Source organism: Macrobrachium nipponense, chromosome 18 (assembly GCF_015104395.2).
Source record: "Macrobrachium nipponense isolate FS-2020 chromosome 18, ASM1510439v2, whole genome shotgun sequence".
Taxonomy (NCBI): domain Eukaryota; kingdom Metazoa; phylum Arthropoda; class Malacostraca; order Decapoda; family Palaemonidae; genus Macrobrachium; species Macrobrachium nipponense.
Window position 1 is genome coordinate 34,444,859 of NC_087211.1, and position 15,000 is coordinate 34,459,858.

Below are 15,000 nucleotides of genomic sequence, written 5' to 3' on the forward strand. Positions count from 1 at the left end.
TAGCATACTCTCCATTAATACGCATGTAACATAACGGAATAAGCTATTTTCATTTGCAGAATAAATATTTTTGCGGTATCATATTCTGTTTAATCACACACACAATCATTATGATTTACAAAATAACTATTTACTACATAAAGGAAGATTTGATTCTCTCAATGAATTTAGTACGCTAAAAATTTCGTAAACTTAATCATGAAATATCAAAAGGCTTTATTATAGTATGTAGTGCACTGAAAGCAAATAAAACATCGAACTGAAATGTAAATACTTTCCTAGCCAAAACCCGGACTAGAAACAATGAATCTAGTAGAGGAGACAGCCTGAGGAAACCCAATAGTGAAATGTGTCGTTCGTTGTCCGTAGAGTTTTACCGATTATCATTCAATTTCAGTTAACGTTTCTTGTGAGTCCTCCTTCTCTCCTCGCCTCATTATTTATTCCCATAATATCTGCCAGTGGCTTGGTCATTCGTCTCACCACCCACGAGTCCTAGGTTCGATTCCCTGAAGGAATGAAACGCTTTGGGCACACTTCGTTACCCATTATTATAATTATTACTATTTTTACTGCTATCTTAACAGCTGTGTACATGTATTGCCGATTGCCTTTTTATCATCTTATTTCGTCTATCCAGATAATATGTATTGTATTGTCTCTAATTTGTACACTTCATGTATGTGGACCAGAGCTGAAAGAAGAATATTTTTATTATTATCATTATATTAAGTTTTTCGTGATCAGTCGACTGTCCTGGGTAGCATCTGGGTTGAAGAGGGGCAAAGAAGGCCAGCAACATCATCCCGGAGTAATTACGGAAAAACAGAAGCCTAACATCTACAGCCACCTTCCTACGGGGAACAGACTTGTGGAAAAAAACATCCCCCATTACATGAAAGAAATGTATTGCTGGAGATCTAAAGAGCGGCTGCCACACGGTATCTTTTTAACATCGTGTCCCCAAAATGTGTCCCAAGTAGAGGTACCCTGTGTGGGTTTAGAGATAGATTTCTCGCCTATTCGCCTCGCGTGACACCCACCACCTTACCGAGCACGTGGGACTAGAAAAAGTATCAGCAATTTTTTATGACAAGACGCCAAAGGATTAAGCAGAAAAAAAAGCGTTCATGCAACATCGCTGAACCAGAAAGCCCTTCGCTCAACTCAATACGTCTTTCTCAAAAAGATTAAGAAAGAAATTTGGGAATGACTGGCACCTTCCCGTTTGGAGAGACCTTCTATTTCAGATGACAAAGGGACAGCAAAAATTAGCGTCTGATATCATCACTTTCTCGTGATCTTGAATGGAAAAATATAGTCCGCAATAGTATGTATGTGGTATATTGCTAGGTACAGGAAGTTTTGGCCAACTTGATCAGTTGGCCTCTTCAGCCTGAATAAACACAGGAATAATATTACATATATGACATCATCTTTCGAAAATGGGAGTTATAAAACGGCTTGTAATTCTTTCAGGTAACGAGAATTATAACTTCTAGTAAATAGTAATATACATACGTTCTATTGCGACCTTTATTTTTCCAATAATAATAATAATAATAATAATAATAATAATAATAATAATAATAGTAATAGCACTGGGGCAATATCTGAAAACCAGTGAAGACGAGTGGCTAAAGAGTGCATGGGAAGAAGGACTAATAAAAGTAGACGAAGACCCAGAACTATACAGAGACAGGAGAATGACAGACAGAACAGAGGACTGGCACAACAAACCAATGCACGGACAATACATGAGACAGACTAAAGAACTAGCCAGCGATGACACATGGCAATGGCTACAGAGGGGAGAACTAAAGAAGGAAACTGAAGGAATGATAACAGCGGCACAAGATCAGGCCCTAAGAACCAGATATATTCAAAGAACGATAGACGGAAATAACATCTCTCCCATATGTAGGAAGTGCAATACGAAAAATGAAACCATAAACCACATAGCAAGCGAATGCCCGGCACTTGCACAGAACCAGTACAAAAAGAGGCATGATTCAGTGGCAAAAACCCTCCACTGGAGCCTGTGCAAGAAACATCAGCTACCTTGCAGTAATAATTGGTACGAGCACCAACCAGGGAGTGATAAGAAAACGATCAGGCAAAGATCTCTGGGACTATGGTATCAGAACGGATTGGGTGATTCGTGCAAATAGAACAGACGTGACGTTAATTGACAAAGTCAAGAAGAAAGTATCACTCATTGATGTCGCAATACCATGGGACACCAGAGTTTGAAGAAGAAAGAGAGGGAAAAAAGTGGATAAGTATCAAGATCTGAAAATAGAAATAAGAAGAATATGGGATATGCCAGTGGAAATCGTACCCATAATCATAGAGCACTAGGCACGATCCCAAGATCCCTGAAAAGGAATCTAGAAAAACTAGAGGCTGAAGTAGCTCCAGGACTCATGCAGAAGAGTGTGATCCTAGAAACGGCGCACATAGTAAGAAAAGTGATGGACTCTTAAGGAGGCAGGATGCAACCCGGAACCCCACACTATAAATACCACCCAGTCGAATTGGAGGACTGTGATAGAGCAAAAAAAATAAATAATAAATAATAATAATAATAATAATAATAATTTTTTATTGAAAGTAATTGCTGCTCACGCATTCAACTTTGTAAATAGTCCTTCTCTATTTTTCTAACAATAATTTTCTATAATGCACTACAATGGCGAGTATTGCCGATATTATCATCAGGAGGAGTTCAATTTCGGGGATATTGCTTAATATTTATATTTGTCACAGACATGAACAAATAAAAAATACAATTCGATCTAGTCCAACGTTTCTCTCGGTATCATCCGAATGATCACGGCAGTGGATCGGAGTAGAGTATGTTGCAGATTACTCAAATATATAGGCGGTCAGCAGGGGGTCAACCGCGAAGCTGCGTTTTCATGGCGGTGGCGCAGTGCGCTCCGCTATTGGGTTTGATAATAATAATAATAATATAATAATAATAATAATAATAATAATAATACTATAATAAAAATAATAATATTCAAACAACATTGGGACCCTATGAAATAAATATATATTTAGACAGCTAAAAATTTTTAGATTTTCTCATTACATTATGCGTGCCTAATTTGTGAACTTACATTTGATCAATAAAATGAATGTGATTTTCGTTTATTTAATAATAATAATAATAATAATAATAATAATAATAATAATAATAATAATAATAATAATAATAATAATAATAACAATAATAATAATAAAATAATAATAACAGGCCCTTGAGCAGTAGATTATGCCGGTTTCCTGAAGTACTGCTCAATAATATCGATACACAGTGTTAACATGCATAAAGTTCTTATCAAAATTTTAATAATTTACGGATGAATGGATAATAATCTTATTTATTTCTATTCACATTAAACATTCTTAATAATATAAAAATTATAAAACTGTTTAAGGTGATAAGACCTCTAGGAATGTCCACTACACTTTTATCCGTAGTTTACAGTAAGTCAGTTTTTGAAAACAAGAGGTAACAGGATAAAGTTTTTATATAGATATATTATATATATATATATATATATATATATATATATATATATATATATATCACAACCAAATGCAGGAAAACTTATAACTCAAAGCTGCCTCACGCAATTCTAGGCAGCAGTGGAAAACGAAATATTCCAAAGCATGAAATGCAAAGCATTACTGCCCTAATAATATTTTTCTTGCATTCTAGTACTTTTTATTTATTTATCTATTTATTAATTTTTTTTATAAGTGGGATCTCTTCTTTTATGTATTTCGCTTCACTTCCTCTTAATTCTTCCTAATGGACACCATATTCTTTGGAAGCTTCAATTTCAAGTCAGTGGCACCTGTTCCATATGAACAGGTTTCATCTACTGAATAATAAGAATAAGAATAAGAATAAAAGTGATGGACTCCTAAGGAGACAGGATGCAACCCGGAACCCTACACTATAAATACCACTCAGTCGAATTGAAGGACTATATATAAACCAACCAAAAAATAAATATATTAATTAATTAATAATATTATAATTAATAATATTATTATATATAATTATTATAATAATTTATTATTATTATTATTATTATTATTATTATTATTGCCAGGTAACTCATTCGGTATCCCAGACATTCTCTTACGAAGAGAAGCCAGAAAAGGAAGTAGTCAATAGGAAGGTAAAACTCAACGATCGCTTATATTTCATTACTCGAGTATCATGACGAGGAAATGTTACGTCGTTCGTTACCTGGTCATATAAACAGCAATGATATACGTCGGTGATTTTCCTCAATCTGCCTCTCAGTGCGTGTTGAGATTCGCCGTCTCTCGTCCAAATCTAATATATTAATAACAATCTCTCTCTCTCTCTCTCTCTCTCTCTCTCTCTCTCTCTCTCTCTCTCTCTCTCTCTCTCTCTCTCATCAGAATAAAGTGAGGAAGTACTAACGGTAAAAATGAAGCTAAAAGTGGAAAACGTCGAAAAATAATAAATAATAAAATAACGCTCATTAATAAATCACCAAACAGAGATTATCAGTCGACGCTTCTGTATTATTCATTCGCTAATCGAACTTCCGTAATCAAACAATACGTCATGGTTACCCTTTCGAAGTTTACAAAAAATTCTGCCCTTCTCCACAGCGATGCCGTGATATCAACTAACCTAATTTTATTGTATATATCCGGGAGCTGAGAATATAGTAAATTCTGGTTATTATTATTATTATTATTCATTTTATTATTTATTTATTATTATTAATTATTATTATTATTAATTATTATTATTATTATTTATTTTTTTTTTTTTTTTTTAAAAAATTATTATTTATTATTATTTTACAAAGCATTTCTTTTAATATTGTTGATTTTGAAGTCAAATCATATTGATAATCATAACTGACTGTAAGAATTAGCTCTGTCTTGTATATGACTACTAAAAACCATTATTAACAGTTTCCTCAAAAGAGAGTTTTTCATATAACACGGAGGAATATATTTTTCCTGTTTGAGTGGTCATGTTTTAATCAGTCTGCGTACATTGTAAAATTATTCCTCATGTCTGAGTAAGCCAATCAAAGAGCGCGCTGCAGACAGTGATACGCGAGCGCTAATTGTGGCCTCTTTTAGCATCTAGTCGTCAGGATTCGCGCCAGGTAGCCGATATGGACAGCAAAGTTGGAGTCAGCAGCTGGCTCGATTTCTACTTTGAGTGAATGGGCAGTGAACACATTTCATCCCTGAGGTCTGTCCATACCGCCCTTGACACATGACAAATAACGGCGCTACTTTGATATGTCATCTACGCGTTACCGAGGTGATAGTGCTAAACATGCCGTGTTTAGTACTAGCCAACTCGGGGATCAAAGATATCGTGTATTTATAGAATTTTTGGAGAACACAACATACAAATGCGTGTACGTGATATTTTGATCATTAAAGGGGCTATAGTGGATTCACATCAACCGTGCATCTGATGTCTAGGCCAGTCCTTTACGACGCTCCTGATTGGCTATTGATAAGCCACTCAGGGGCTGTATGTTTCACCTCTCCTGAGTGATACGTCTTTCAAAAGTATCCCTCGGGGGAGGTGGAACATACATCCTGCCTATGTGAACTCTCTCGAGAGACTGAGAGTTTCCAGACCAGTGATTCGCTTATCAACAGCCAATCAGGAGCGTCGTAAGGGACTGGCCTAGACATCAGATGCACGGTTGATATGAATCTACAATAGTACTAAACACGGCGTCCCATTGAGCTTCCGCCATGTTTAGTAACAGCACCTCGTAGGAGGTGAAAAGTAGAGAACAAGACATAGTAGCCCCCAGGTAATACAGGTGCATGAACACGAGGAAGAACTATCTTTCGAAAAGAAAATGCAGCAAGAAGCGGGAGAAACAACTTGAAAGAGTAATTACCCTATGCGAAGTAATAAAGATAATAGAAAGTGAAACTTAGCGTTCACGAACCCAGACCGTCGAGTTAGAATTCCCAAGAACTACAGAGATGTGAACCCCTGGAAGAATTGAAAGGAACATGACAGCTACACCTCTTCAAAAAGAGTCAAGATGTGAACGTTCTATTTATTCTAGAGCATCGCAAATTATCATGAAAGGGCCAACCTCAGAAATTGAACGCAGGCCCAAACACGTCGGCCTCCAAAAATAAACTCGTATGGTGATAATGATGATAAAGTACGTATACTGGTTTTGCCAGCACATTCCAATACACATCTGTTAAAATACGCTCACACACCACCGATATATATATCTATATATATACATTACATACATACATGCACATATATATTATATATATATACATATAATATATACACATATATGTATACATACATTTAAATGCATATAATATATATATATATATATAAATATATATATATATATATATATTTATATTTATATTTATAAACAAGTATGTATATATCTACAGAACTCGTGTGAACCCATTTAGTACTATGCGCTTCTAACCATGTTCCGGAATACTAAATCTTTCTCCTTATCTAAAAACGAAGAGTTGAGAGAATGCAAGACAAGGAAACTTGCGTAACCTCCTACAGAAGCCTGAAGAAGAATAGACTCTTCATTAATACGCTGACTCCCCGACGTTTCCTTTAACTAACCAACCTTGGCCCCACGTCTCTCTCTCTCTCTCTCTCTCTCTCTCTCTCTCTCTCTCTCTCTCTCTCTCTCTGGCATCAGTGTGCCCAAGATGATGAAAGTATGACCATCAGAATTCACAGCCTCCGAAATAAATTCCCAGTATGGCATAATGAGCCGAAGAACTCCATCAACGGAATGACGAGATAATGATAACAAATAAAAAATGTGCCGAAGTGTCATCGGCGCAATAGTGTTTTTTTGTACAGCCACTGCCCTTGAAACTTTCAGCCACGGCCCGGTGGTGGCCTGTGTTGCTGGCATCCAAAACGGTGCCAGACGCACGATCACGGCTAACTTTAACCTTAAATCAAATAAAAACTGCTGAGCCCAGAGGACTGCAATTTGGTATGTTTGATGATCGGAGGATGGATGATTAACGTGTCAATTTGCAGCCTTCTAGACTCAGTAGTGTTTAAGATCTGAGGGCGGATGGACAGACAGAAAGTCATCTCTGTAGTTTTCTTTTACAGATAAGTAAAACTGATTCCGGAAGCTCATCCTCTATTGAAACAGGGTTTTTGTCTGGAGTGCTGTTCAGTTCATCCTACCGATGAACTTAACAGCTGTGTTTGAACGCGATGTTGTACTGAATATATTAACTCAAATTAACACTGAAAAGGGTTTTTAGAATGCACTTGAGTTTATATAAAATCATTTGGTGTATTACAGTTTAAATAAAACGAATTGGCTTTATATGTAATTTCATAGAGTATTTAAGTTTATGTGAAATGATTTCGTATTGAAAAAGCTCTTACAGAGAATTATTTTCAGTATAAACTAACTTTGCATTTCTGATCTTTTGAGGAGACATGCGAGTTTACACGAAAAAAAATTATTTTCTCATTTGTTACAGGAGACTTCATGATGCTTATCAGTTCAGAAAAGATGAATATATAATGCGCATTCATATCAGATTTCAGCCAGCCTTTGAAATGATTGAAAAACCAATCTTACTGACAAGAGATGATGGTGTTTCAAGTCAGGTGGTGCCTATCCTCTGTGCAGTCAACGCACGTAACGCTGAAATGTGGTCAGTAACCTCCTCGCCGTCTAGATTTGCTGTCGTCCAGCCCGTTGTCAGGCTCTCTTCAATCGCCCATATATATATATATATATATATATATATATATATATATATATATATATATATATATATATGTATATATATATATATATATATATATATATATATATATACATATATATATATATGTATATATAATCATATATATATGTATATATATATATATATATGTATATATATAGTGTATATAATACACACACATATATATATATATATATACATATATATATATATTATATATATATATATATATATGTGTGTGTTGTGTGTGTGTGTATTATATGTGACGGGGTTACAGAATGGTTCCTTGATTCGAGTTTGGGAACAGTACGGAACGTTACTAAGGTCGGGATTTGTCGTCTTAACTTTACTGTACATTAGCGTCATTTTGACGGTATGGCCACACTCACAATAATAATAATGACAACACTTAGCCAATGTGCAGGATGGCCACACCAATAATGACAATTGTAAGCTAGCAGCAGCTGTATTAGTACTGTTTGGGGTTAATGCCATGAAGAACATTTAATCCAGAAAAGTGTGGAAGTCAAAGGGTACAGATGACGAAAGATATTCTAGTTACAGAGACAGATATCAAATTCGAGCTGCAGGTCCATCCCTTCAGCTCCTGCACTTTTCTATTGAGAGAGAATGGCGACGTCTGCAGGAGTACCAGCCTCCCTTGCAACCAGTCGGAGCTGTGACGTCAACGAACGCAGTCAACACGCCCACGCATCATCACGCGCATTTCGGCTCTCACTACTTTCTTACGTGTTCCACCACTTCCAACATTTCCTCTGACATCCACAGAATCTGACAACTCATAAGAGTTGTTGCGAGTTGCGAAGCGATGTTTTTTTTTTTTGATGTTGGTAGTCCTGATTCGTGCCTCAAGGATGGTGACGTCACGCACCCATGAGGCACGAATGAGGGCTACCAATCTCATAACAAAAAAAATAAGATTCATCGCTTCTAAACTTGCAACAACTTCAACATATTTTTTAAATAGATGTGTGCTGTTCAGTGTACCTAAAACAAAAGGAAAATATGTTGAAGCGATTTCAATATGAAACCAATATTGCTTCTCCAAATCTATTAAGCTAAGAAATTGGTCATACTCAAAGGAGCGTTTCATTTAAGTTTGACTTAATTACTTTCGTTTTCATTTCGTTTGAAATACCAATCCTGTATATCAGTGCGTATGCTTATGCATAAACACACACAAACACAGACACACACACATATATGTATGTATATATATGGGTGTCTGTGTTTGTGTGTGTGTATGTATGTATGTACGTATGTATTATATATAACGTATATAGATATATATATAGATAAATAGAGATAGATAGATAGATATCGATATAGTTTCTGCAATTGCTTACGCATATAGTACATATATTATGAATATATATAATACATAAAATATATATTCATACATGATATATAAAAATTATATATAAATATATATAATATTATTTATATATATATTATATAATATATATATATATATATAATTTATAATATTATAATTTTATAGATTTAAAGAACAATATATATTATATATATATAATAATAGGTATATATATCCTGTTTTTTAAAATATTTCTTAATTTAAATATCATATATTATACAAATTATAATATAATATATAATATATACTTTATATAATGTATATATATACATGTATATATATATAATAAAATATTATATATATATATATAATAATCTTATAAATATATATTTATTCATATTATGTATATGTATTATATAATATATTATTATAATATATATAATACATATAATGTATATATATACGTATATGCATGGGCATATGCACTAATGTACAGGATTGGTATTTCATAAAAATGAAAACGAAATTAGTTAACTTAAACTTAAATGAAACGCTACTTTGAAAATAACCAACGCTTAGTTTCATGTATTTGGAAGAAGCAATTGGTGCCATATTTCAAATCACTTCAACATAGTTTCCTTTTATTTTCGGTTTACTTAGCAGCCCTTAGTCTAGACAGTAGCTAATGAAAATATATCCCATTTATGATTTGAAAGCATGGATAATAATAATAAAATAATAATAATAATAATAATAATAATAATAATAATAATAATAATAATAATAATAATAATAATAATAATAATTAATTAATTAATAATAATAGCTGAAACACCTGGAAAAAGAATGCAAGGAAAATGAGTTTGTGTTCGTTATTGACAGCCCCGAACAGAGATGCAGGCCCTGCAAGCTACCGTGTAAAACATGAACTTCAAACACAGATGGAATCGTTACCAGACTTCCTGCCGGACTCTGAATGTCAAAGACTTCGAGTGGACGTGCCATCCTTCAGCACACGAAGGGGTCCTTGGTCAATCCTGCCTTCTTTTCCGACGCGCGTCGCAAACCAGATAGAGGTACGACTCTGGAAACAGATAGAGGTACGACTCAGCTTTCCAGGGTTTTCAAATCACTATTCCTTTTCATGAACTTTATTTCTAGTCCTTCATTGACACTCCAAGTTCAATTAGCCAAGTGGCTTTCCTTCTCGAGGCTCTCTGTATTCCATTATTTTTTAAAGTCCTTTAATTTACCACAGGAAATGAAATGTAGCAGCAATCCTCGGATTACGATGATATATCAGAGAGAGAGAGAGAGAGAGAGAGAGAGAGAGAGAGAGAGAGAGAGAGAGAGAGAGAGAGAGAGGTGCTTCCATGGTCACTACCAAGCAAGACTTGCGGAGATGTTTCGAGGTTCAAGGTCTAAGAGCGACCAACCCAACCGATGCAGCAGCAGCAGAGAAAGAGCCATCTCATTTGTAAAAGGTTCCATTAGGTTAGGGAAGACGTCACGAGTCTAGTGGAAGGGTCCAGATTCCTCTGCCGTCTCAATTTCTCAGGTCAGTTCTGGTACGACGCCATCGCCCGCCTGACATCGCTAAGCAAGTTAAGGACGCACTATCCGCTAGAAACGTTTTCCCGCCAATTTCAGACCGTTCCAAAAATGTTTCGTTTCCCCGCGTCATCGTAACTCCTCCGGGGTATACTCTATGATTCGTCATCTCCTCGCCACATGACCTACCCAATCAGGGCATTTAAATCTGGGCATGCACAATGCGATAGGAGTTCATATTACCGTACATGAGCAAGAGCAGACGTTTGAGCGATGAATGAGCAAATCCTGATGACCAAAATTTTGGAGACGCCTTTTAGATTCATGTCTATAGGAAACAAAGATTTTCTGGTCACTTGGGCCGAAGCATGTTCTCAGAGTTGTAGCATAATCTGATTAAGTCAGCCCAGTTCCTCCAGACCGGCTCGCTCAAAGATCGGCGGTCGACAGGGGACAAGGACTCTTCGGCCCCGTTGCAACAGAGCCCAGACTCATTTCCTCCGAGGCTGAAGGATTGTGAAAAACTCAGACATAGCTGAAGGCTAAATGTTGGTGGCCATCTCGGCGATTGGGCTGGATCCCCGCCCTGGACAGGAGGCGGGGGAGGAGGGGACGATGGGTAAGGGAGGGGGAAGGGACGGGCGAAGAGCGCCTACCTAGAAATCACGTTAAAGGAGCCTGGATCAAGAAGGGCGATCGACCGACGGCCATTGGCCATCCTGAGTGCCTTAGCAGTAACTGACCAATAGGAATGAGGGTTCGGCTTCTTGGGGTTAGGGTTTCCAAGGGGCTGGCCGGAACCCCGTTCCTGGGCGTCCCTGGCAGGGCTTACAATCAGCGATATGGCTCCCTAATCTAATCGAGTGCCTCATAATAACCACTCCAATCTCTATAAGTGCATACACTCATGAAAATAATATGGGAGAATTAAAAAACAAGAAGTGATTACTGCTAGACAATTGAATTAGCGCGTGTATAAGAGAGCATGCGGAAGGGAACCGCTGCCCATTCCTACAGGATGTCTTCAGGAGGAGACACACGCACCCCAAGTTTCCTTCATGAGCTGAAAGATGCGCCTGAGGAAGACTTCCATCTGAGGCAGGACTCACTCAGTCAGTTCGGATTTTCTCTGTCCACTCCACCGGGGAGCTAGGCTCTCGGCCGCCGCCCGTAGTGCAGTCTTCATTTCGCGCCGATAATTATGGCAGATGTGAACTCAAAACAATTGGTGTTGTTGGACCAAGTGAACGAAAAATAATATGAAAGACGTGAATGTAGTAAACTCTGGAGTGAAGTGGATTTTGAATCTATTTGCATGGAAAGAACATTTTTCACTGAAAATAAAAGTGGGTTCTACGATTAACAAACGAAATTTTTGCTGAAAGAAAAGGGGGACGGAAATGAAAAGGACGGAAAAGTGTCATTCAGATCAACGGCCTTTCTTAGTGATATGACAAAACGATTTTTTCATCTTGTTCAGTGAATATCGCTATGTGTCACACTAGAAAGTATATGATTTAAAGATACTTTTTTTTAAAGAAATAAATGTCACTACATACATATATATATAAATATATATATATATATATATATATATATAATATATATATATATATAATATTATATATATATATTTATATATATTTATATATATATTTATTTATATATTTATTTATATATTTATATATATATATATTATATATATATATATATTATATATATATATATATATGTATATGTTATATGTATGTATATGTATGTATATGTTATATGTATGTGTATATATATATATAGTATGTATGTATGTGATGTATATGTATATGTATGTATATAATATATATAATATTATATATATATAATATATAGTATATATATAATAATATATATAGATAGTATAATTATATAATATATATATATATATATATATATATATATATATATATATAGTATATTATATATTCATATATAAATATATAATATATAGATATATATATATATATATATATATACATATATACATATATATTATATATAATACATATCCGACACCTTGAAAAGAAAAGCACTTATGTACTTTACGATCCTTAAATGATAATTTAAAAGGAAATTCTCATCTCATTATCAATCAGAGTGATGTCCTTCGCGTTCCGTGATGCAAGCAACTTTGTTGAAAAAATTCCTACCAATGACATTCAAGTTGTATTCATTATAACTCTAAAAAATCTCCCTCAGGCTGCGAATGAAGTCGCTTTAAACCTGACGCAATTTGACTCGATATTATTATTATTATTATTAATTATCATTATTATTATTATTATTATTATTTTTATTATTATTATTATTATTCAAAATAGCGACCAGCCCTTGGAAAAGGCTAATGCGGCATTATGAGAGAAACAAAAAGTCAGTCTGAGAAAACGTGATGAAATAAATAGGAGAAAAATAAAGGACAGACATGAAAAACCGAAAATAACAGCATCTCCGTCCACAAAGATTAGTTTCGAGAAGAGACTGAAACCAGAGAGCATCGCCGAGAGAGCAACACGTCTATCGATACGAAATCAGTGGCTGGCAAAAGAATCGTGAACTATGACCAATTTTGTGATTTTAATGCTTCATCTAACGACCAGTGTAGCAGCAACAGCAACGACGACACCATTAAGAACCGAATAATACAGAAATATATTTGTGACACATCAAAGGCCCACTTTTTGCCGAATAAACACCCGCACAGTACTATAACGAGCTCATATGACCACCTGTTTTTTTCTTTCTTTTTTTTAGAACGCGTGACTTCGCCAACCAAGGCAGCTGAAACTGAATGATGACAATAATATTATGAAAAATATTACTATATTTTCCATTGTATGACCGGGTGATTACTGAACGAGCCTCCAATCCAGTGACCCTGGCATTGTAGTCATCCCCTTTTCCGCGGAGCCCAGATGCGAACGAGGGAAAGGAGGGAGGGGGGCGAGGGGTGCCTACTTACCTTCGAGAGCTTTGTTTCTGGAGAGAAGGGCCAGAAGGACGTCCGGGGGAGGGTCAGGAGCGACCGCCGGGGCCACCGGACCCAGGTGCGGTCCTCCCTGGGTGACCACGGCGCTCATGGCCGGCCGGAGAGGCCAGATGGGACGTGGCACCGGGACGTTCACGTCAGAAGGCACCTGGGGAGGGGGTGAAGGAGCCGTGTTGGAGGCACAGTGCGGCGTCTTGCCTCGGCTCTTGGGGCACCTGCAACGCAAAAGGGCACCGCCGCCGCCGCCGCCGCCGCCACACCTGAAACACCTGAAGCGTCCCCCCAGCAGTTCCTCCTCCTCACTCGACGACAGACACGTGTCTGCGGTCCTCGCACGTGCCAGATTTCCCGCGGCTTTGCCCACGAGGCCGTCGCAGCAGCAGAGGCGGCGGAGGGCGACGCCAGAGAGGAGAGGCCGATGAAGGGAAGAAGAAGAAGAAGAAGTCGCCTTCTTTGGCCTGCCAGTAAGAAAGACGGGATGTTGACCCTCGAAAGCGCGACGCCGGTTAAGAGGGCGTCGCTGCTGCTGCTGCTGCCGCCTCCTGTGTGGCGAGGCTTGCACCAGGTGAGTCACTGAACACCTGCCTGACGTAGGCCTAAGAATGCTTCAACTCTCCGTCGTGCGGATAAAAAGTCCCGTGTCACAGTGCGGACGCTCTCGCCATCAGTCTCAATTATGTGGGTGGGCGGAGTCCGGGAGGGAAGTGCCAAAAACCGCCGGCTCCGCCCCTGCCCTCCGGCGACCTATCAGCGGGGCGCCTCGACCGGCACCCGCCAACCAGCGGCACTGTGGCCTCGGCGCAAGCGGGGAGCCTCTGCTTGCTCAGAGACAACGCCACAGGCGGCACCTGACGGAGGAGGAAGTCACATCGAGGACATCGTCGCCATCACCAGCCGTCATACTCAGGCCACTGATGATGACGAAGATATCTACGAGCCGTAACAAACTCTCTCTCTCTCTCTCTCTCTCTCTCTCTCTCTCTCTCTCAATTTAGGAAGGGCAACGGCCCTAGTCAGAGCTCTCTCTCTGTCTCTCTCCCTCTATCTAAGATTACGAAGGAAGCAAGAGCCCTCAACAGAGATCTCGATCTCCCTCTCTCCCAATTTGCAGAGGGAAATACGACTCTAAGTAGAGAGAAAGAGAATGAGAGAGGGAGGTAGTGCAGAAGTCTACTATTTTCTCCTCCTCCTCCTCCTTCCCCTTCCTGTAAGCGCACCATTCAGGCAACGACGACAACCCGAAGGTCGGGGGGATTGTGTGGTAATGCAGTTGAATGTTTTTCTTGCT

The 15,000-nt window shown here is 37.6% G+C and overlaps 1 protein-coding gene across 1 annotated transcript in view; it reads right to left on the minus strand.

The window, feature by feature from the left end:
- Nucleotides 1-14,573, minus strand: part of LOC135196957 (LIM/homeobox protein Lhx3-like) — a 314,229-nt gene extending 299,656 nt beyond the window's left edge. Inside the window, exon 1 of the mRNA XM_064223815.1 lies at nucleotides 13,686-14,573. Coding sequence (XP_064079885.1) covers nucleotides 13,686-13,803 — 118 coding nt within the window. The 5' untranslated portion in view covers nucleotides 13,804-14,573. The remainder of the gene's footprint in view (nucleotides 1-13,685) is intronic.
- Between the last annotated feature and the right edge of the window lie 427 nt (nucleotides 14,574-15,000).